At 42.8% G+C, this 25,203-nt stretch overlaps 1 protein-coding gene across 1 annotated transcript; it reads right to left on the bottom strand.

Annotated features, from left to right (window-relative positions):
- Window positions 1–651: 651 nt before the first annotated feature.
- On the bottom strand, window positions 652–3,580 carry LOC116222080 (carboxypeptidase N subunit 2). Its single transcript, XM_031574820.2, has 2 exons — window positions 1,436–3,580; window positions 652–1,282 (listed from the first exon to the last, which is right to left on the bottom strand). The coding sequence occupies exons 1-2, from the start codon at window positions 3,578–3,580 to the stop codon at window positions 1,181–1,183; spliced, it is 2,247 nt and encodes a 748-aa protein (XP_031430680.1). The 3' UTR covers window positions 652–1,180.
- Window positions 3,581–25,203: the final 21,623 nt, after the last annotated feature.

Raw genomic sequence — 25,203 nt, 5'->3', positions numbered from 1 at the left:
TACAGGCCTACCAAAAACAACAGGAAAACATTTCCAAAAAGAAGAGGAGAATACAGGCCTACCAAAAACAACAGGAAAACATTTCCAAAAAGAAGGGCAGCTGCACATGTTCTCTACCTCAATCTACCAATAGATTGCAATATTTTAATCAATTCAATTAGGATCACCCAGATTAAAAAATTAAAAATACAGCTGGTAAAATCTCTTTCTTAGAGAGGGAGAGAAGGACATTGGTTTAGTACATAAAAACACCTCCTTGATGAGACACAGAAGCTATATAATGAAGCAGTCATATCAGGTATAAAAACAAATGTGGAACTGATTAGTTTCTGAAAAGGAAGTAGATTCTGTATCTGGGGGATGTCTTAGATCAATTTAACCCATGTCTACACATTAAACAATATAACATGGGGAAAGAGGATGAAACTTGGGGAAAACAGGGGAAACTTGTAAAAACAGATTGAATGCGAAAACAATAGCAATAGCAACTGTGTCCTTTATAACAATAGTCCGATTTGCCTGAATAAAATATTCACTGCACTTCTTATGATTATAATTATAATAAAAAAATGTTTGCACTATATCTGAGTTATGTTTCTTTGATGTCTATTTTTATGTGCATGTAATTTCTTTGTGCATATTATGTATTTGCTGTAAAGCACTTTGAGCTGCATTCTTTTGCATGAAAGGTGCTATATCAATAAAGTTTTATTATTATTATTATTATTATTAATATTAAGAGGAATCTGTATTCCAAAATCCATGGTTCAAGTTTTAAAAGATTTGAATGATCCAAACACTGTATTTGTGTTGCTTAAGGCCTGCAGCAATCATTTTCTTGTCAAGAATACAGCACCTCATGCAGAATATGAAAGCGTCTTCCCACAGCAAGTAAACTACAAAACTACATTGTGAGCCAGGTTGAGTGACTATTCCTCACCCCTATATCAGAAGTGAAACGGTCCAGTTGTGCAAGGGTAATACATGCCATATCACACAATGCATAGCATAACAGTCCATCAGCATAATTTACCTTCTCTTGAATGAATACAACTGTACATAACTTCATGTAATGCTTAATGTAAAGCTTATGAATAGCAACCCCAGAATGGTGCAAAATATTTTGAAATGAGTGTCCTATAGGTCTTTCAATAATAGTGAGGACTGGAATAGAGGTGCCTCACAGAGCAACAGTCTCAACTTCTTGTACTGGCCTTAGGATGACTTCTTTGCTGTAAGCGAAGCGGGTTAGTTTTACCCTGTTGTACAGTCGCTGCCCTTGCTGAAAGGAACAATACAGGGAGTAGGTGAGCTTGACAAGTACTAAAGTACAAACAACCTCCACTGCCAGAATGGCAGAGTAAAAAATCAACTGATCCTTACAATGTCCAGTGGGGCTGCCACCCGGTGGAGGGCTGTGAGAAGAGGAGAGTACCTGTTCAGGATAATGGGTGCTGACACAGGTGAAATGGGTTGGGGTGGTTGGTGACCGAGTGGTTTCCATCTGAGAGGTTGTTTGAAGGGATGTGGTAGTAGGTGTGGTCTTGGGGGTTGTTTGAAGGGTAGTTGTAGCGCTGATTGTTGTTGGTAAGGTTGTGGTCAGATCAGTGGTCAGAGCTGTTGTAGTGAGTTCACATGTTGTTGAGGGTGGTGTAGTGGTTATCAGAGTGGTAGTCATTTCGGTTGTGGTAGCAGCCGTAGTAGTAGTTGGTAGTGCTGTGGTTGTTGGTGTTGTAGGTGCCAATGTAGTGGTTGGCAGAGTTGTTGTAATTAGTGAGGTGGTAGCCTCTGTTGTTGTGGTTCTTGCTGTTGTGGTTGTTTCTGCAGTTGTTGGTAGAGTTGTCATCAACAGTGTTGTAGCTAGTGTAGTTGTAGGTAATGTTGTTGTTGGCAGTTCTGTCGTAGTTACTGGTAATGTAGTTGTAGCTTTTGTGGTTGGCAGTGTTGTAGTCTGTGTTGTAGTAGGCACAGGTGTGGTAGTGGTTGGCACAGGTGTGGTAGTGGTTTGTAAGGTTGTTGTAGGTACAGGTGTGGTAGTGGTTTGTAAGGCTGTTGTTGACACAGGTGTGGTAGTGGTTGGCACAGGTGTAGTAGTGGTTTGTAAGGTTGTTGTAGGCACAGGTGTGGTAGTGGTTTGTAAGGTTGTTGTAGGCACAGGTGTGGTAGTGGTTTGTAAGGTTGTTGTGGGCACAGGTGTGGTAGTGGTTGGCACAGGTGTAGTAGTGGTTTGTAAGGCTGTTGTAGGCACAGGTGTGGTAGTGGTATGTAAGGTTGTTGTGGTTGGCAGCGTAGTGGGGCATATGAAGTCACTCTCTTCTAGACTGATGATCTCTCTGTCTTTCAAAGACTCAGGTGAGGCACATAGTGGTGGAGATTTTAAGATCTTTTCATGTGATTTCATCCAGTTGTATAAGGGTATTAGGTTACAGTCACAATACCAAGGATTGCCATCCAGGTATAATTTACTCAATTTTGGTAAAGAACTGAAAACATCATCTGGAAGCCATTTCAGTTCATTTTTAGAAAGCCTTAGGGTTGTTAGAGATTTAAGTTTCTCAAAATTGTCTGATGTAAGGGATTTAATAACATTTTTCTGAAGATTAAGGTCTGTGACCTTCTCCAGACCATCAAAAAACTCCCCTGCCACAGTTTCAAACTGATTCTCAGACAGATCCAATTTACGCAGCTTTGAAAGGCCTTTCAAGCCTCCTGGAGGAAGTGAGGTGAGTTTGTTGGTCTTCAAGCTTAATTCTGTAAGTTTAGGCTTTTCTCCAAATACGTTTGGGGGGAGATGTGTTAATAGATTACTCTGCAGTGTTAATGATTTAAGTAATGGAAAGTTGACAAACATCTGCGGTGGCAGCTCTGTTAAGAGGTTGTTGTTTAGAAGTAACTTTTCTAATTTGTCTTTATTCTGAATTAATTGTGGCTGTATATATGATATTTTGTTGTTATATAAAGCAATCTCTGTAAGACCTTGTAGATTGTCAAATAATCCATCAGGTAGGGATGTTAATTCATTTTCATACAATCTGATTGTTTTGAGCTTCTTCAATTTTGAAAGGAGAGATGATGAAATGGAGCTAAGATTATTCTTTGCCAGATGAAGAGTCTGAAGATTTTCTAGCTGATCAAATGTCCCTTCCTCAATGGAGACAATCTCATTAATGTGCAGCTGTAGTTCTCTGAGTTTCTCAAGACCATCAAATAAACCCTTCTCTAAATTCTGGATTTTGTTGTTTTTTAGGACCAGAGTTTCAAGGCTGCTCAAATCCTGAAAGACTCCAACGGTAACTGACTCCAGCGGTGTACTAGATATCTCAATGATCTTAATGTTATTTAATCCCTCAAATGCTCCAGTCTCAATGGAATCTGTTATGGTACCAAGGAACTCGATCTTCTCAAGCTGAGGATTGGTGGCAAACGCTCCTTTGGGAATTGTGCTGATTTGACTGCCCACAAAAAAGACCTCTTTGGTTCCAGCTTTCAATGTGACAGGAACAGACTTTGCTGTTTTATCATAGACATCCCTGTTTTTACAGTCATCTCCCGGCTCACAAGGTCCACCAGCGCAGCCCATTAGCAAAGGCACCAAAAGCCATATGCAAATGTATAATCGGAACATTTGTCCTAAAATAAGAGAGAATAAGAGGCTTCATTATAATTGTTTTTCATGTTTCTTTTTTTTACGGATTACTTACTTTAACATGATCTACTCAGTTTTAACATGAACATTGTCTTTTTGTGGGTGTTCATTGGCATCTGCAAGTCAATTATGATGATAGCTTTTTTAACAACCAAAATAAGAGGAAATAGAGGTTGCATTTCTGCTAAGCACACACAACAAAGCAAAATATACAGGCTACTTGAGGTATTTTATCCTTCTTTATTGTGCTTTTCTGAGTTGTTGGTAGTTAATAGTATGACTTCCATACTGTCCAAACATTGGACCACAAATTAACGGATTAACTTTATTTACATGAGTAGTAGAAAGTCTAGTCAAGTCTAACAGTAATAGAAAAACAGGCCAGATTGCTCAATATCAGCATTATTCTGGAGAAATGTCAGTCATGAATATCCAAACTTATTATTGTGAAAACAGTTATACAAGGTCAACAGAGACAGAACCAGACGTACCCCTTTGATGTGTCTTGCAGGAAGCTATGAACATCAGCACTCGTTGGAAAACACAACCACGTAGCTGACCTGCCTTATCTTTGACTTGCTATAGGCTTAGTCTCAGTGCTTTTAGTTGGCCAGTAAGGGCGAGGCCAGCTGGCTTTCTGTTTGAACAGATAAGACATGGCGTTATTCACTGGCTTTCTCTGTGAAGGCATAATAACCCCTATTTGTGCAAATATTGCAAATGCATATGAATAACACCCTTGAAATCATAAATATATGAATTAATTAAAATTTTTCATTTAGTTCAATTTTATCAATCTTATATGATTTAATAGTTTAAGTTCATAATTTCACACTAGTGTGTTTAATGAGCAGCAGAGAGAGACCAGGCCTAAACATACAATTCCGAGTATGAGCTGGTATAATACTTCTATATTGCCTATCTTACTATGTGGTGTGTTGTGGAAGCTGTCCTTAAAATACACTGAGAAAATGTTGACTTATGGGAAATAGACTTAAATGCACCACATTGAGATGAAGCCACAATATCTCTTCAGAATCAGAATCAGAATTGTTTTGGTCCTGATGGACCACAGCCTCCTGCCATAGGTAAGTACCTCAAAGAGTTTGTGTCCAGGGTGGGAGGGGTCGGCCACAATCTTACCTGCATACCTCAGGGTCCTGGAGGCGTACAGTTCCTGTAGAGATGGCAGATTGCAGCCAATCACCTTCTCAGCAGAACGAATAATATGCTGCAGTCTGCCTTTGTCATTGGCAGTGGCAGCAGCGTACCAGATGGTGATGGAGGAGGTGAGGATAGACTTGCTAGAATGAACAGCTTAAATTCAATGCAATTTCTTAGAAATTTGGACACACGTTTATGACGTGTTCTGTTGAGTTAATAAGTGTGTATTACCGTGTGTATCTAAGTTTATAGACAGGTGTCAGCCATCAATCATGTGTTGCCAGTGGATGATGCCAAAAACTCCCACTAAAGAAGTACAGCTAGCCGACACCTTAATGGCACAAACTCATACAGCTCCAACAGAAATTTCATGTTATATGAATCAGGATGAATATTTCTAGAGGCTATCACAGGCCGACAGTTAAATTACTCACATGACATCCTTCCAAAAAGGTATTGGCAAGTCATCATGTTGCAACGAATTTAATCAGATTTGAGGCTTTTTTTGCAAGGAACTACAACTCTATTTTTAATTGTGTCATCGTGCCTCAACTACTTCAGTACTCTCACTTTATACAGCTACATGAGATCTGCATTATGTCTTTCATCACACCTTACATATTACAGCAGCATTTTATACGATTGATATAGTTGAGTAATTTGCTAATAATTTGGCAAATTATTGGTTGAAATGAAGCAAGACTGGATCCTGTATGTGTCACTTGGTAGTAAAACTGATGTGAAATAGTGAGTTTTTATTTGGTTTATAACATTTTTCATGAATACCCACGGATAAAATGTAAATCTTGTGGTCAAGGAGGTCAACCCTCCACCACTACTGAGGGTGCTAACCATGGTGCTAGCATCAGTGACATTAGCATGAACGCTCAGGATGGTCCAAGAAGACCAAAACTCCAGAAATATCCACCTTGCATGTTTGGAGTCCAACAAAGGAGTTTTTGTAAAAGCTGGTTGGAAAAGTTTGCGTGTTTGGAGTACAATGTAACTAAGGTATTGTTAGCTGTGTAACATTAATTAAAGCTGTCTGATTTGTTGCATGCATTGATTGCCCTGTGTGGCTGAAGACTCGTTTCGGTTGATTAGCATTGATTTTGCCGTTGATTTTGCCGAAGATTTTTTACTTTTTGCCTTTTTCCTCTTTTTTGGATTTTTTCTTAAGCTGCGTTAAAAATATCACAGACTCTGTAGCCTAAGACAGGGGTTCTCAAACTTTTGCAAGCTGGGCCCCCCCAAAGCTGGTTAGGGGTAGTTGGGGCCCCCCCATCCACCCGCGGCCCGCCGCCACCGCCCTCAACTACACCACCATATATAGATAGATAGATAGATAGTGTATTGTTATTGATAGGCCTGACATGTCAAGGTTAGGCTATTGTTATTGTTAGGCCCATACAGACAATTATTATAACTATTTATTTTTATTATTGTTATTATTATTATCAGTAATAGTAGGTATTATTATAATTAATGATTATCGACCAATTATTATTATTGTATTATTATTATTATCATAATAATAATAAGTGGTATTATTGCTATCATTAGGATACTGTTATTATTATGGGCCTCTTGTGATCTTTACAAAAAAAAGAATGACGAAAGAGGGGAGATGCTTAAGTCTACTGTCACTCTTCAGCTGCTCTTTCATGTCTAGTGACAGCTCATCTGCTGAGCAGAGAAATGGATCCCGAACTCAGGCGAATGAACGGTAGTCCTCTTTGAAATAGGACCCAAACTGATTTCTGATATTCGGCGTGATACAGTGTAATTTGACATAGGAGCTAAACTCAGCACAATACCTATCATTATTCTAAACGTGTTGCGTGGCCGGCAAAATCAGTGTTTCGGCAATTGTATGGGGTTTGCCAAGCTTAGCAATTCCATGAGCAACTACATAAGATGCTCCAGACACTGCTTGGAGATAGTGCTATGCTTGGACATGGTGGTTCGTTGTTGCTGGAGGCCATCACGTTTATGTTTAAAGAAGTCCACAGGCTTCTCTTTCTGACTTTTACGAATCAGAAACTTGTCCATGTTGTGTTTGTTTGCTGATACAGCGTATGAAGTTAATAAAGTTCTAATTTCAACGTCGTGTTCTTGTATGTGTGGTTGTGAACGACTTGCACACGAACAATGGATAAGGCTGTGCTAGGCAATGATTCCTAACCAAACGAACTGTACACAATGTAAACAGGGACAGCACAAAATAGTATTCAAGTGCTGGTGTTTTATTTGTTGCGGTGGATGATCAAAAAATGTAAAGGTAGGCTAGGTGTTAAGGAGAAAAGGGCTAGCTGTAGTTGGAAAAGGTAGCTAGCTAGGCTAGCTCTCGGGGCTACGAGCTTTTCTAAAAGATTGTGGAGCAAATTACTCCTTAGAATAGGCTACGAATAGACCTACTGCAAGTGCAGTAAGGTATTACTAAGGAAGGAGTGAGTCTTTAAAAATACTGTTTATAAAGCAATGAATATCTGAATGATAGAGGAAACAAGAGAAATTGCACAAACTCTGCAAAGTGTCGTCTCAGGGTGAGCGCTTACCTCCATGCCTGCGTTTTGTTTTTATACTCGGAAGCGGAGGTGCTACTCGCGTTGAAATGATAATACTCCGTTTTGATTGGTGGATCAGGAGCAAAACAGTATTTGATTTGTTTGGGTCAGTCCAGCCCCTTGCATTTCGCTACTGAGGGAGCTTTCACTAACCAGTGACAGGTCGGCGGTTTTTTTTTCTTTCTCCGTCTGTGACATCGCGCCCCCCCTGGAGAGTGTTCGCGCCCCCCCAGGGGGGCGCGCCCCCCACTTTGAGAACCACTGGCCTAAGACAAGCAGTTTGTCTGTGTGCTAAGTACAGTATACATAAGGTTCTATGTGATTATTGATGATTGTGAACTGAAATAATATATACCTTTTTAATGCATTTCTGACTCTGACTGTTTTAGTTAATTCTATCTGCCTGGCGCCAAACTTTAACCCTCATTACCACAAGTGTTTTAAAGTAAGTTAAGTATTTGGGATTGCGGACTCTATAACATGCTGTATGCTTTTTATCAGTGACCGTCGCAGATGTGTGCGTCCGTCGGAAGTAGCCTAGATAATGATAATAATAATTGTAATAATAATAATTGTTTAGCGCTTTTCATGGACCCCAAAGACACTTCAGAGAGCAAACATGTAAACAGATGTTAGACGATATGGTGGGGAGTTGTTGTAGTAAATCACCATGTGACACGTAGGCCATCACCCTCATTTCATAGCACCCTTGCTAAAACGCCGAGCTCCCCCATAGCACCTGCAAAAATGTCTGGCACCGCCACTTGGGCTTTTTAGCCATTGGCACATTCCAGAGGGAGCTTGGAGACAGGGTGGGCATTTTGCAGCCATCCATCAGCCACAGCCTCCAGTGAGTTGTTGATGGGATCGTCCAACTAGTCACAGATTACATCTGCTTCCCATTCAATGACCAGGAGCAGATCCCAGTGAAGAGGGCCTTTTACGCAATTGCTGGTCTGCCCAACACCATCGGTGCAATAGACTGCAGACACGTGGACATCAAGGCACCCTCTCCAGAGCCGTTCCCCTACCTTAATAGGAAACGGTACCACTCCATCAATGTGCAGATAATCTGCGATGCCCAGAACCACCTGCTCAACGTGGTCTCCCCCGTCCCAGGAGGTGCACATGATTCCTACGTTGTGTACAACAGCGCTGTGGGTGTGCACCCCGAGCAAGAAGACGCTGGAGACGTGTGGCTAATTGGTAAGTATCTGTGCGGAATTGATTGTTCCAGCAACAGTAGGCCTCTATTCTTCTAATTACTTGTTCTGTTAGGAGATCGCTGATATGCGCTGCCCCTTGGCTGATGACCCCACTCACCAACCCCCAGACGGAGCAGGAGGTGGCCTACAACGAGAGGCACGCGCGGATTCGTTCCACCGTCGAGCGCAGCAGGTGGCAAGCTGCTGTACAAACCTGAGAGGGTGTGTATGAAGGCTACATCTTAGAAATGGTGTTTCATTCGTGCTCAAACATTACAGCGTCCACCTCACCCTAATACAATCATTCACATTGAAAAGTTTGGAGTACTGCTCCATCACTTGAGGCTCCCACTCTAGCCATCTGTTCATTGCACCACTCTGCTGCACCCATTTAAGAGTTCTCCTTTTCTCTGCAAACCTCATAAAATCCACCAGTGGTCACTCTAGGCTGTTGCATTTATTTCCATGACAAACATTCTGACTGTTCTGTGTACTTTCCTCCGTCAGTGCTGGCAGCTTTAACCTTTAGGGTCTCCTAATGAAAGCTCAGGTCACAGTTTGGGACAAAGTGCAAATTAGATGAAAATGTGGCGCCCTCCACTGGTAGTGTAGGGAACACAGGGGCATCTGGATTGTTTATATGTGTTCTTGTCAAAACATGGAGACACTAATAGAATAGTACTGAACCGGATGAGGTTCAAACCTGGAGTCAACAAAAGAAAGCTGACAGTCCCCTAAGAACACAGAATATAAGAGGTTGGGGCCTCAGGGGTAAGATAAGATAAGAGGTCTTAAAGTTAGCTGGGGAAACTAAGGTATTAGGAAGTGTTTTGGTAATATTTAGCCTGTATTGCTCAAATGCCACATTTTTTTTACCGTTCTTGTCATCCTAACCCTTGTATCCTCCAACGATTGCTAAATTAGAGTGGACGCAGCGATAAATACTCTATAGCATTAGTTTGTTAGTTCCAGTGTTAAGCTAAATTCACGCTCCTATGCTTGCTACCAACGTAAAGTTAAGTCATGGAAAACTGACCTCAGGATGGATTGTGAGCCAAATAGTTTTCTTTGTATGAAGTTTTCTGGGCCAGGGGAACAGAAATCTCTCATGTCATCACGAGTCAGCTGTGGGGAAATTGCAAGAATCACATGGCATGGAAACTGATGAGTTTCCTATAACTGAACGAAACTAGTAGATATCGTTGCTTCAGTCAAGCCAGGTACCCAGATAGCAATGATTTGTATCCAGATGAAAGCATTTAGCTCACAGAGCTGGGTTCAGACTGGGGTCCATTTTTTTCATCCCTCAGTTGATTTTCATCCCGCTGTTTTTACACGCTCGATTCTTGTCCCTGTGCTCATTTATATTCTATTAAGATAGCAAAATGACGCCATTTAAATTAACCTGGATAAAATGTCTACATGCGTTGAAAATTAAAAGCCTACAGTAAAGCAAACACCTAGGCCAATATAGGCAAACACCATAAAAAGATGCAGACATGTTAGTAATACTTGGATTGATTTACTGTAGTTTTATATCCCAAATTCACTGGCCTCATTAAAACTGTCACTAAGATACACATCACAACTACAACCCGAAACAATAGCTGTGGTGCTGCAGTCCCACGACTGCTTTCCCGTGCTCCTCCTGGCTCCCACACTCTCTCCAACCATCTACCATCTGTGATGGGACCAAAAAGTGTTTGCATGTGTGGATGTGGGTGTATGTTACAAGCCTAGTAAAAGGACGCATTAAAACTAGGTCTGCGTTTGGCACCCTCTGTGAAGCTGTCATTGTACACACTGTACAGATGCTGGTCGTGCTGCGCTGCAGCCTTGTGCAACCGCATTATTGCTCCTGCATGCTTAGATTCTTTGTTACAGTGCATTCTGCTAGCAAACCTCTGATTGCCTTTGTCACCTCTATTGGTCTCTATCATTTAAATATCATGCCATTCGGATTAAAGAATGCCCCCGCCGCATTCCAGCGGCTGATGGAGATTGTTTTGGGCGAAGTACGTGGGCAATGCTGCTTTGTTCATCTAGATTAGTGTGTACTCTTCCAGTACCCAACAACATCTTGACCATTTGCAAACGTTTTTTTATAGACTGAAGGTAGCAGGGCTATAGCCAAATTCATGACCGTCCGTTTACGGAGACATGGAGACACGGAACGAGTCCGTCGAGGCAACTGTGTGACCATAGTTTTAACTTGCTTAAACTTGCTTGAAGATGTCTGCGCAGACTGCGTCTTGCGCCTAGAAGCAGAACAGGATGCTGGGCCGAGAAAAACAACACATTCTGAGAAATGTCACAGAGTAAAACTTTTGGACACCGTCTTTAAGACACAGAAATTTGACAAAATCAATGAATAAACCATTAATAGTCCAGAAATTACGGTATATGTATGAGCTAAGATTCAAAGTATTCATTTTTCAATTTTTTTTTTAGAATATCTGTTTTGGCTCTGCCAGCAATTTGTTTAATTGTTGTGAGGCCAGTACAATATCTGTAAATCTCTTGTGAAGTACAGCCAACGATATAAGTGTAGTCAACATGTGTATGATGTATGAACATGAAGAAATGGGCCCATTCTCTGTGGTGTATATATGCAAAGTATGTAAAAGGATAGATGAATGTGCTGCATGGGAATAAATATTCATGTGGGAAATGGAAAGTTTATTATTTGTAATGTAATCAGAAATACTGATGTTTGGCCTTGTGAAAAACATTTATATTGTGATTGTGTCAGTGTAATGTTTTGAAGGCCAGCCTCTCTCTACAATTGAGTGGAAAGATGATTATTTACTCTATTATTTACTTAGGTAGGGAACTTCTACTTCCCATCGCAAGCCACAATTTTTGAAAATCTGAAAATGAAAATCCTGTTGATCAGCTGCAGCTCGTCTGGGCAGTGCCTCACCAAATATGCATCCACTTGAAATCATAGATTCTTAAAATGAATATTCCATCGATTGTTGTTTGGCAATTACATCTTCAAAACCAGTGAAGCATTTTTTTTCTTCAGTGTTATGTTTATCAGTTGCAAAACAATGATTGGGTGTTGCGTATGAAGTTGAACTTGTGCGTAGCCTCTTGCCTCTCCCGCTACACTTGTAGTATGTACGTGTAGTAGGCTTCATGTGGGGCAGAACTCCACAGCGCCCCACAATTTCCCCATGTAAATCTGTGGCCAGATATGGAACTGCAGCAAGCCCTAATTGACAACCGTTGGGCAGATCAGGTAATGCTGGATTTTACAACGGCATGGAACGCGATTTAGCCAATCACAACAAGGATTGGAACAATCAGTTTTAGAAAGCATTTTAAAATCCAAGCTATCTCCACCAGATAGTCCAGTCACAAGCCATCGGTTGACAGTGGACCAATTGCAGTCAATCCGGGCCGTGATCTGTTCGGTGAAGCGAGGTCGCTGTAAAGGCGCGGCTGATGCACCCTCACATTGTTGGGATTCCCCGGGGATCCCCAGTGACGTCAGTCGGGGCCTCCCCGGCCTTGCAGACACGTTCACCACAGAAGTAGTAATCAACGTTCAGTCGGTCCAATGTACAAAACACCACAACACAGGGCACAGTATCAAGATGGTAAATATACTTCCCTTTATGTTGGGTATTGTGAACGTTGAGTCATTCACGTCGGCGGCTTCTCTTGGTTTCCATGGTTCGTCAGTGGAGTTTCTTCTATTCCGGAAACAGCAACCAGCAGTCCTCGGGTAACCAGGCAAGGGATCAACACTCCGCAGGCCACGTATACAGTATAAATGAAACATGCAAAGATAAAAGAAAGCTTACGTCCCTTAGCTCAGGGAGTATGAGCATTGATCAGCCAACAACCGGAGTTCTCCGGTACGATGGCGTGCTCTCGTCTGCTTCCCTCAGTGGCAGCCCGGTTCGTTCGTTCGTTTCGTTTGTTTGTTTCGTTCGTCCGTTCCATCTGTTCGGTCGGTCCGTCACCGTCCCGTGGTCCCCGCCGGGCACCCCGTGTGTTCTCAGCTCCCTCTTCTTATAGCCCTAGGTAGGTAATTGTCCAGGTGAAAATAGTTAAGTAATTTGCTAGTGTAACCTACTGGACTAATAAGGTCTTGGCTCTAAATGCGACTACGCCACCTGGTGACTTTCACACCAAGTTATAGTGTTAGGTATAATGTGTACCTTTTGATAGAGACAAGTGGGTTCTCACTCAGGTACGCTCCAGTAAGGACAGAGACGAGGTATTCAAAATAGAAGAATGACAATATTTATTAATACACGGCTAGATTTCGTGGAAAGCTGGCGAGAGAGTTGGTAATGGCTGCCACCAGGATAGTAAGGGGCATAGGGAGCAGCTGTTCAGGGGGTTACCTGTCCTGGAAAAGGGAGTGAGACCGACACGCCACCCGTGCTCTTGATTCTTATGCCTACTCACACGTTCACACACACACAAAACTGCATACAACACACGTAGGCACAGGCACCGCAAACAGGTATCACATCAATGGTGAGGTGCACGTTACCACGGCGACCTGCCCCGTAGACAGCTGCAACACTTCCAATTAGGGAACAACGCTGGGGCAGCCAATACCACACCTATCACTCTAGCATCGCGGGGAGGAGAGGGGACGATAATAAAAGTAATATAAAAACAGCGCGCTAAACCTAGCTCCTGCACACAGCCAGGGTGGGGTGAGCGTGTTAGCTACGTGGCATTCGCAAAAATGAAGCGGTCTAAACCATCTGGAGCACAGGGACGAAAACGAAGAAAGGAAGAAGAGGAAAAGAAAGCCAAGTATAGAGGTAAGTCTTCTCATCTCAGCCATTAAGGTGTCAAACGAAATAAATGTAGTATTGTGCATCACCTAATATTGGACGTTTCATTGCTGTCACTTAGGCTAGCTATAGCTAGCTAGCGACTGTTACTTTGCTAATTTGCTACGTAGGCTATTACTAGCAAACGTAACTTCACTGATAACCTACATGGATGTAAATGTCAAAAGACCAGTATCTGGATAACGTATGCTAGTTATGAAAACTACAGTTGCTGTCTACATTCATTATAAATGGCATAAGTTCTGTTTAGTGAATTCACAACTAGCAGGTGCATACACACAGTAACCATTTTGGGGATAGTGGTGTTCACCCTTCTGTACAGTTCCTTCCCAGGAATATACTAAAATATATATGTTTTTTGTTTTGTTTTGTTCTCATTTTTTATTTTTGTTTTAAATTGGCCAGATGCACTCAGGCAATTTTTGCAGGGGCCGGCACCTGCTGGAGAAAGGACGCCTGATTCGCCTCTGTAAGTAGCCTACACAACTAGTACTATTGTTGCTGTTTTTGTTATTGTTGTTATTATTATTATTAGCAATTATTACTTTCATAATCACATCACATTAATACTACTAATTGTAATCAGTAGCCTAGTATTATTTAGCCTTGTAGCAGTGGTGGCAGTAATTGTAATGTATCTACTACAAGTTACATGGTCAGATAAAATGTATTAATGCAACTATGTGGTAGGATGATAGAAATGACCAAATGCAATTGTGTAATGAACAGCATGGATGAATTCTGTGTTTAAATACAGCTGCAGGAGAAGGGACATCCAGTAGTTCTCAAGGGGCCAGTAACACACAGGCCAGGAACACACCGCCTGCATCAGGTGAGTCTATTTAATAGTATTTATTCAAGCCACATCCATACTTTAAAGTACAATAGAAACATGTTAGCATGTATTAAATACAATAGCTTGTTTTCTTAAAAAAGTTCAACCACATTCATGATCATTTCACTTATTATATTAAACACTGCTTGTCTGGCTATACAATATGCTTGAATACAGGTGAAGGTGGCGGGACATCCAGGACCACATCAAGCACTCAGGGCACCAGTGAAACTACACTGCCGCCTGCAGACACCTCACCCTCCGCAATTCCTGATATCCAGGGAGAACCTATAGATCCTGCTGACTGGCCAGCCCTCTGTGATCCAGTAAGGATAGTTAGTTAGTTTGCAGAGGACCATACCAGACAAAGTCCAGACTTTACATTTCCAAAAAAGAGATGATGGGAGAAGCTGCCACCACAACCACTTCTACAGGAAATTAGTAAATGGGGAGAAAATCAAGAGAAGCTGGCTTGTATATTCAAGGAAAAACAATACTCTGTATTGCTTCTGCTGCAAGCTATTTTCACAGAAAAAGGACCACCTCATTAGTAGTGGCCTAAATGACTGGAAGAATTAGTGAGGTATTTGAGATATTTTGTAGTGGTACGAACAGTATCCATAAAAGCTCTTTTGTTTGTAGAGGGTATAGTTAGGGTATAGAGGGTCATAATTTGCTTACAGGTGCTTAAGAGTGTTTTGCACAGTTTATGGTTTTGCACAGTTTATGGAGTTGATTTAGTCCTAACTTTGAGTGTGTAATACATTATTTTAAATAATAAAAAAGAAAATGTTCTGAAACTATTCCGGTGTTTTTTGTCCATGCACCATTTATTGTTGAACTGCAATGTAGAATAGTAGAATTATAAGTGGGTGAAAAAACTGCTATGCAAAGTAAAGCGGTTAAGTTAATATATGTCTCTTCAGTGATGTTAAGTATTGTGTGTGTGGGGAGGGGGGGGGGGGGGCGCAAAACTCAATCTCGCCTAGGGCAACCAAAGGGCTAGAGCCGGCCCTGACTGCAGTGGTTCTCAAACTTTTTCTGTCATTCCCCACTTTGAACAAGGGGGCTATTCAAGCCCCACCTATCGCTCCCATAAAATGGTAGGCCAAGCCCCCTACTTACGGGCTACATTGCCGAGGGGACACAGGTTCAAGTTCAAGTAATTTCCCAATCCTCTCCCCACCTCACTTCCTGTCATAACTTCATGTCCTATCCAAATAAAGGCATTTAAAAAAAAAGAAAAAAATGCAATTTCTTTTTTTTTTTAAGTTGCGTTAAAATATTTTATCGTGTTAATCGCGGCCGCATTAATCGCATAGATTAACGCGTTAACGTTGACAGCCCTAGTTAAACAGTGACGCATCCATACAAAGCTAACACACCCAAAAGCATTTCACTTCGCAAGTAAAGTTTACCTCGACCAGTCTTCTCAATGTAATTCTCAATGTGTTCGCTCGTTGTCATTGAACCAAGACCTTCGGCAGCCAAACGCATGCTGCCCGAAAGCGTCTTGTGCATTACAAACACCTGTATTGTCCTACCTGGTTAGCTTGTTATAGTTGAGCAGCACTTTGGCTAATGAACGAACAGCCAGAGTGCTACTCTGGGGCGTGGCGGAGCAGGACCGGGGCTACGGTGGCTGCTGGGAGACAGGACCGTAATTCTGCCGTTTACACTAGCCCTCATAGAAAGTCTGTGCAGGGAATAGTCTATGCAATGCAATGCAATTTCACACGGTGCATGTAATGATGAGATCACAGCAATACAAACAGTGAATATAAGAGCGTGATACATTTCACTGGCACAGCAATCAGAAAGTCACATCACACAAAATTTGCACACAACTAAACCTATACTGTCCTAATAGGCTGACAAGTAACACTGGTGATTTTATTGAGGCAGCCTTGCCTGCTGTGTGGTGTGTTTTAAGGATTAAAACTGAACTTCAAACTTTGCATTTCATGTAATAGAAATCACTTCTAATAATAGGCAATGGCAAGGATATAATGCCCCCTCCAACTTGGAGCTGCTCCGGCCGGTAATTAAACATTACTTAACGGCGTGCGTTTGGTGTGAATTAGTTCCAGTGTGCCTGCTATTATGAATTTGGGTGATGCAAACTTAACAAACGTCCATATTCTGTCAAACCGTTGACATCACTTTCCGGGTAAGCTAATCTGTACAAGCTTGATATGGTATTGTTTAATTCATTTATTACGTTGACATCTAAAACTCCTGCCAGATGGATAAGGGATTTAAGCTCTACGCTTCCTCACACATTAGCAATTATGAGGGTATGTATGTAACGGGGATAATGGAGCAAATTAAGGTAATCTTACCTGATAGACTTGCCATGGTTTTAGATTTGTGCTTTCCAGCTGTAAGCGTTGTTGGACATATCTAAAATAAAACATCCATGTAATACTGACATTGCTTCAAGGTGCTCCTTAAATTTAAACCTTAATGCATGTCTGATGAGACTGCCTGTAAGTGATGAGAAGGTGGTAGATTGACACCTGAATTAGAAATGAAATTGAATTGAAAGTAATTAGTTGCCAATGCTTAACAGATTACTCTTTGAGTTGAAGCTCTGCAATGTAATCACTTACTTAGACTGATATAACCCAAACCCTCACTTTGAATTGTCGTATTTTGTTTGCTACTTTGTGTTCTGTGTCTGTTGCCTTTTTATACTTGGGAATGAAACTCTCTTCACTATAGTATTGAACTGTGATGATGACATCACCGGGACTAAACCCCGGATGACGGGGACGCTGGCGACTTGACGCCGCTCTGTCTGGATCGGGACTTGTTTGTTTGTTTGTCTCTCTGTTTCTACCTGTTGCACCTAGTCTCCACTACCATCTATTCCCTGGACAACTAGTTAGCTAACTGGCTGTCTCCTGCTACCTGCTGGCTAATTCAACGCAGAGTTTAACGCGGCTCTGCCTAGGTTTGTTTGCCTACCTTATGCACCTGCTCTCCGCTACCGCCTACTCCTTGGACAACTAGCTGGCTAGCTGGCAGCCTCCTGCTTGCCGGTGACTACCGACGAGTCAGTCAGCTCCCTGCTGGATATTCTTGTCCACGCTCCATACTACCACTCGGAGTCAATCTGCAGGCCTGGATAGCTTCTCAACTGTCCTGGCACGGTCAGTCTGGCCGCTGTTTTTTCAGCTAGCTTTCAGCTAGCCCCTCTCCCGTCAGTGAGCAGCTAACGCTAGCAGCTGACTATAACTTCCTCCTGTTCCCTTCACTCAGCCCCGAACACCTGCCTGCTGTGGATTATCCTGACTTGCCTGCCATCTATCCAACTCTGGTCATTAAGCCGTGGCTATTGACAACAGACCCCAGGATTACCATTACATCCTCCTCGGCTGGCATGGCTCTGCTATACTCCTTCTCACAACTCATCAAACTCAACAACTTCTCTCCTCCTCTGTGCATCTCTGCCATCAAAACACTTAGACTTCTCCGTCGACCCCGTTACATTCACAGAGCCTCCCGAAGAAAGTTTGTTTACTCCTTGCCTAAATGTTCCACTCTTTTCATCCCCTCCCTCTGGTCAGCCGTGCGCACCGCTGCAACTCCTGCGCGTCATCACCACAACAACTTTGACGTTCGAGCTGCCTGCCTCCGCCCCCTTACCAAAGCACCCCTGCCTGTCCTAACCCACTCACATCTCAAAATTGCGCTGTTTAACACCCGATCCCTAAACAATAAGGGCCTCTTACTCAATGAATTCATAACTGACAATAATCTGGACTTTCTCTTTTTAACTGAAACATGGCAAAACCAACAGGATTACTTTTCATTAAATCAAACCACACCCCCTGGATACTCATACATGGACAAGCCACGCCATCATGGGCGTGGTGGTGGAATAGCCACAATTTATCGCAAAGACATCACCACAAGTGTCATAACCATCCCGGCTCCCCCCTCCTTTGAACACCTTGTTTTTAAATTGTCTGGCCCCAAACCCTTGGTTACTGCAGTCATTTACCGCCCCCCAAAACCAAACCCTGCTTTCCCCTCTGATCTGTCTGAATTCCTCACACAACTCTGTGCCATCTCTCCTTCCATTCTGCTACTTGGCGACTTCAACATTCACGTCGACTCACCTGACTCCACAACCTCTACAGAACTTCAGGATATTTTTAACTTCTTTAACATCATTCAACATGTCGACTTTCCCACCCATAAAAAAGGACACACACTTGACCTGGTCTGCACTGCCGGCATTACCATCAGCAATCTAACCAGCATTGACCTCACAATCTCTGACCACCTGGCTATCACCTTGGACATTAACACCCCTACCCCCCACGTTAAGCAGAAACGCACCATAACATTCCGGAACACCAAGTCCATTAACCTCCCCTCGCTTTCCTCCGTCTTGGCCGCCACCGTCTCTGCCTCTGTTTCTATTCCTACTGTCTCCCCTACTGCCCTGGTCAACTATTATAATGATGCACTTTCCTCCTGTTTTGACATCATCGCCCCCATAAAATCAAAAGTCACATCCCTCACCCGCTCCGCCCCCTGGTACACCGACCAACTTCGCCACCTCAAACGGCATGGCCGTCAACTTGAACGTCTGGCCAAAAAAACTGGGCTCACTGTTCACCTGGATGCTTAAACTCCACCAGCAACAATATATAGATGCCCTCAACACCGCTCGCTCCTCTCACTACTCCTCCATCATCCAATCTGGCTCCAACAACCCCAGAACGCTTTTCTCCACCATCAACAAACTCCTCAAGCCCATAGACACCATCTCTACCTCCTTCACCACCAGCAAATGCAACTCATTTCTATCTTTTTTCAATGACAAAATCACTGCAATTCACAACCAGCTGGCTGCCTCCTCCCTCCCCACTACCTCCCCCCCCAGCCCTCAACATGACCCTCCCCTACTCCCAAGCCATTCACTCTCATCCTTCAGTTTAATCACCGAAACGGACCTTTCCTCAATAGTACACAGCATGAAAACCTCGACCTGTGCCCTTGACCCCCTCCCCTCTTCCTTAGTCAAGGCCTGCCTCCCCTCGCTCTCACCTCTCATCACCAACATCGTCAACTCCTCACTGTCCTCTGGTCTTGTACCCCCCCCACTCAAGCTCGCTGCTGTCACCCCCGCACTGAAAAAACCTGGTCTTGACCCTGACATCCCCAACAACTACCGGCCCATCTCCAACCTCCCCTACCTGTCCAAAGTCCTTGAGAGAGCTGTTGGCTCACAACTCAAGTCCTACCTCAACCTTCATAACCTCTATGAACCCTTCCAGTCCGGCTTCCGTTCCAAACACAGCACAGAAACTGCCCTACTGAAAGTCACAAACGATATACTCCTCTCTGCTGACTCTGGCTTCCTCACCATCCTCATCCTCCTTGACCTTAGCGCCGCATTTGACACCATCAACCACTCCATCCTCCTCTCACGTCTCCAGCACTTCCTTGGCATAACTGACACTGCCCTCTCCTGGTTCACCTCCTATCTCTCAGACCGACATCAATTCATTTCCATAAACAACAGTAAATCCTCCACCTCCCCAGTCACCCACGGTGTTCCCCAAGGTTCCGTGCTTGGTCCCCTCCTCTTCATCATTTACATCCTTCCCCTTGGACAAATCATCCGTCGCCACGGCCTCGACTTCCATAGCTACGCTGACGACACTCAACTCTACCTCTCATCTAAGACCATCACCTCAGCCACTCACTCCACTCTCACCATCTGCCTTGCTGATATTAAATCTTGGATGCAACAAAATTTTCTGAAACTCAACTGCAATAAATCTGAAGTACTCATTATCGGCCCAAAACACCTCACCCACTCAGCCCAGACTTTCTCCCTCAACATTGACGGCTCCACCATCACCCCCTCCACCCAGGTCCGTAACCTTGGTATCATCTTAAATCCCACCCTCTCTTTCTTACCCCACGCCAACCACGTCACCAAAACCGCCTTCTTCCACCTCAAGAACATTGCACGCCTCCGGCCCTCTCTGTCCTTCGACTCCACCCAAACTCTGATTCATGCCCTCATAACCTCCAGACTGGATTACTGTAACAGCATTCTATATGGCTCCCCAAACACTGTCCTCAATAAACTTCAATATGTCCAAAACTCTGCCGCTCGCCTGCTCACCTCCACCCGCCGTTATGAACACATCACCCCGGTCCTCCGAAACCTCCACTGGCTCCCGGTCAAACACAGGATCAACTTTAAAATACTACTCATCACCTTCAAAGCTCTCAAAAACCTGGCCCCTTCCTACCTCTCTGACCTCCTCCCCCTCCATGCCCCTACCCGTTGCCTCAGGTCCGCCGGCGCAAACACTCTCAAAACCATCAGGACTAAGCGCCGGACCTGGGGTGACAGGGCCTTTTCTGCCGCTGCACCCTCCCTCTGGAACGACCTCCCTCTCCCCATCCGCCTGGCTCCCAACATAGAACTATTTAAACACTCCCTCAAAACTCACCTGTTCAACCTCGCCTTCACCTGACCATCCTGTTCAACCTCGCCTTCACCTGACCATCCCCTGCTCCCTCCCCTCCACTAATAGACTAGTTGCTACTTTTCTTTTTATATAATGTTCTGTTTGTCCGACCCTTTTTGTTATATTTTAGTGTTGTCTTGTCTTGCTTGTCCTAAAATGTCAAAGCGACTTTGGGTATATAGAAAAGCGCTATACAAAATTGAAGTATTATTATTATTACTTGTGTATGCAAATGCCGAAACTATCAGAAACCAAATGCCATTTACCCATACTGTCATATCATGTTACGTCACAAGGGTAATGTTTGTTTAAGTGTGCTCTACAAAGACCTCTCCCAAGCTCTGCAGGTCACTCTCCCTCCGACAGGGCCAAATGGTTCCCACCCCATAGACAGATCAGCAACCGACAACCGAATGGGGACAGATCTTGAAAGGTATGATAGATCCTAGAAGACAATGGAACATTCCAGAAAGCCCTGGTCAACTGATGCCAACTGCTATGCACTGGCTGGGGAAAAAATGACCTTTGACGCAGTGTGAGTGGACATTTTCTGGCCTCTAGAGGGCGCCAAGGACTCCCTTAGCCTGCTGTTTTGCTATTACCATGCGTTCTGTGGACTAGTCATTCAGCATGCTGGAGTTACCTTTTGCTGTTCCCTGTGATGTTTTGCACATTCTTGGTTTTTCCCTTTTTGCTTGTTAGCTGTTAGCTGCTTGAGCTGTTTTTCTTGGCTTGTTTTGTGTTTTAGAATTCCCTGGAATTATTTGCCCCATATACCTTCTGTTTTTGTTTGGATCTTTTGAGCTTTTGGAATTAATCTTGATTTTGAAAATGAAAAGATATATTAGCGCGCTGCACATTAGCAATCCAGCGGCCTGGGTTCAATCCCTGACTCCAGCCTGACAGCATAAGGTGGACTGCAGCAGTTTCTCATCCATTTGTCTAGAGCACAGGTGTCAAACTCGAGGCCCGCGGGCCATATTCGGCCCGCCAAGCGATTTCATCTGGCCCTCATATATTTTAGAATCATTACACATAAAGTGGCCTGTTTTAATCTTGATGATTATGGCTTACAGCTCATAGAAATCAAAAATCCAGTATCTCAAAATATTAGAATAAAGAATTCAAAATACAGAAATGTCGACCTGAGAAGATCTCTATTCAGCTAGTTAACTCAAAACACAAAAAACTATGTTCATTTATGCCCTCAGCACTTGGTTGGGGCTCCTTTTGCACAAATGACTGCCTTTTTTTGTTTTAATCATCAGGCCTCCCCTTTATGTTTCATGCATTTGAGCCGTGCACGTAACAGCACAACAACAGGGAAAGATCTCTTTGAAGAGGTATCCAAATGTGTAAATGAAATGGGGCTGCCTTGGGACAAACGTGTGGGACTGACCACAGATGGAGCGCCTGCTATGATAGAGGCAATAACTAATAGGCCTAACCTTGAGGCTGCTTGTCCCAGATTAAATAGGCATATGTTAAACTTAAGTTCATGTTTACATATGAAAAAATATAATAAATCTTTTTTTCTCCAATGAATATGTCCGGCCCTCGACTTGGACGCAGTTTTTAATTTTGGCCCTCTGTGTATTTGAGTTTTGACACCCCTGGTCTAGAGGGTCAATCTGTAAAACTGTGTACAGCTGAACATCCTCTCTCAGGGCTATTGTAAGAGGGCGTCAGTGACAGGAGAGTTGATACAAGCAGGGCCGTCATTTAGGGGTGAAAGGTGATGACAATTCTAGGGGCCCACAGCTCAGGGGGGGGGGCCCACAAAAACCCCAGTAGCCTATTATGTAGGCTTCCCTTTCTATGACTAAATTATTACGCATAGGCCTAACTAATACTCATACTAATGTATCAGAGTTAAAACAAAGCCACAAAATCAAGAAAAATTGAAAAACAAAGTTTCTATTTTCCGAGCAATAACCCCCTTCTTTAAAAAATGGTTTGGTCCATGGTTCGCTCCTCTTTTGAGAATTTGCGCCTAACGTTATTGCTCTCGAATAGCAGCAGCAGCCAGCTGGTTATTAATAGAGAAGCAATGCCAAAACAGAAACATAAATCGGGACGCCAAAAAAGAGAGGAGAGGAAGAAGAGAGGCCAGGAGCACATCAGGAGCCCAGAATATCACCGATTTCTTTTCGAAGAAAGTGAGAGTGTTAAGCTAGCTGCACAGGTGCCCTGTGGTTCACGAGAAATAGCATAGCTCGCTTCGTCCAACGTCACGATATTGGAGTGACTAATGTTAGGAGCTAGCGCTTAGCCAGCTACTAACATTACTGAGTTAACCGAATGACACTAACGTTTAACGTTAAGTGTGGTCAGCAGTGTAAAATAATCGCCTGACAAGGCTGACATTACAAAATGATCCACTAAATATCATCCACAGAAAAGATCAGTAAGGTTATAATTCGCCAAACGTTATAATACACTGTCAAAAAATTCCAGTAGCAGTAGGACACAATTTTCCATTATTACATGAATGTTTACTAAAACTAAACTGCTATAGTAGCCTATTGACATGAGTCTTGTTAATGTTAAGCAGGGGCTAATCTTACAGCTTGCCGTCCTCATACAATAACAAAGTGAAGCTGTTTGTCTAGAGCTATGGCATTGATAAGCCAATTTAGATTTTTTTTTTATGTTAATGCCAAGACTAAGTAGGTTAGTTTTTGTAGCCGTTTTAGACATTTTTGTCCGGATATAAAGTTTGCATTTGCCCTGGGTTACTTTGGTTCTGTTATGTGATTATATTGTTTCTATATTTCTAAATTGTTTCTATATCTGCATATGGGACTATCATTTGATTGAACTAGAGGATAATTGTTAAATTGTCACCTGGACGGCTCATTAGTAGATGTCACCTGGACGGCTCATTGGTATAACAGAGCATTCACACGCTTCCGTTGGAATGCGTTGATCCGTCAGAGTTGACGGATCTCCATTCACTTTGAATGGGGTGACGTCATCCTTTGCCGAACTGAATTATGGCTCCGTTGGGTTCCCGTGCGTTGCGTTTCATGCTTTGCTTGCGGGAAGAGTTGAAGAATGTTCAACTTTTCGAGAGGCAATGCATGCGTCAGCCAATCAAATTGCCTTTCATGCATAACTGACAGCACAGGCGCTAGCCAATCAGATCCCGTATATGCTCACGTCTAGAAAGCGGCAAGCTCAAAAAAAAAAAAGATGGCGACCAAACTCCGTAGATGGTCGTATTTGTACCCAGAAGTTGTTTGTTTGACTTTTTTTTGCTTAGATTTTTTTAAAGTTACCGAGAAATAGACACTGTACAATGTAAAAAAAACCCTTTATTATAACTGAAAAATACGTCTGATAGGATTTGCGAGGTGTGTGAGAACCCTACCTAATGTTAGCATGCTACTGCTTACAAGGTAAGCAGCTTGCTAGTGGCGTGATTGGTTTGTTGACCTGTCAATCTCACTATAACGTCTCTGGTATCAACAGAACCCCACGCGCCAGACTCCTCCTCCGCCATCCGTTGGCGCAACTCATTCCAACGTGCACGTCTGAATGCTGCCTGTGTGAGGTAGACACTTGTTGGCTCTAAGTGGCACTCTGTCTTAGTTCCATATGCCACTAATGGAGCAGGCTTCTAGCAACCAGTGTGAACGCGACAAAAAATTCCAATCTTCCAAAAATCTTCATTTTAAACTTTTACTGACAAAAATTTAACATACAAACAAAACATGAATTCTTTAGGTCTTATTAACAGTAAATCGATACATTGGTATTGTCGGTCAGAAAAACTGTGTTGCTCCTTAACCTGACCATCTCAAACTAAACAAGCACAAGTTGGTCACATGACCACCGTTCTCTCCTGATTCTAAAACATTCTTTTAACCAATCAAGTTACTTTACAGCTATGAATTAACTAATATTTCTCCATACATGAAATTATGGATTTAGAGATTTAAATAAACAATATTCTAAATAATAATATTTTTATACAACAAAAACTCTTCTTCAAATTGGCTCTTACATTGGCTATTTTGACTAATTAGTGAACTGCTGTACCATTGGCAATTACTTACACATTAGTCTCAGCTCTTTCGATTCTGTAATGAATGGGAAAATGTAGATGTATTTATAAGTCACTGTTCTTGCGGTCTACAGAGCCAGGCCCCTCTACCCAACAAATATCAGAAACCAAAGCTACTACAGACAGTGAAGGGGATAGTGAATAATAATAACATGACATAATAATACCCAGTGACTCTTTGTTGAGTGGTTAATTGAAAAACATAAACAAATTGGGTGCATTGCATCAGGCACTGTCAAGAACAACAGAAAAATAAAGAAAAAATTATAATACATATAGTCTAAGAAGTCTAAAAAGTTGTGTAAAATTGATCTTTGGTGATGAAAAGTTGGGGGGCGAGGGCCCACACCAATATTCTTTCAGGGGGCCCAGAATTCCTAGCAAC

Source organism: Clupea harengus, chromosome 10 (genome assembly GCF_900700415.2).
Source record: "Clupea harengus chromosome 10, Ch_v2.0.2, whole genome shotgun sequence".
Taxonomy (NCBI): Eukaryota; Metazoa; Chordata; class Actinopteri; order Clupeiformes; family Clupeidae; genus Clupea; species Clupea harengus.
The sequence above is the reverse complement of the archived record's forward strand: the minus strand, read 5'-3'. Positions and strand labels throughout refer to the sequence as shown.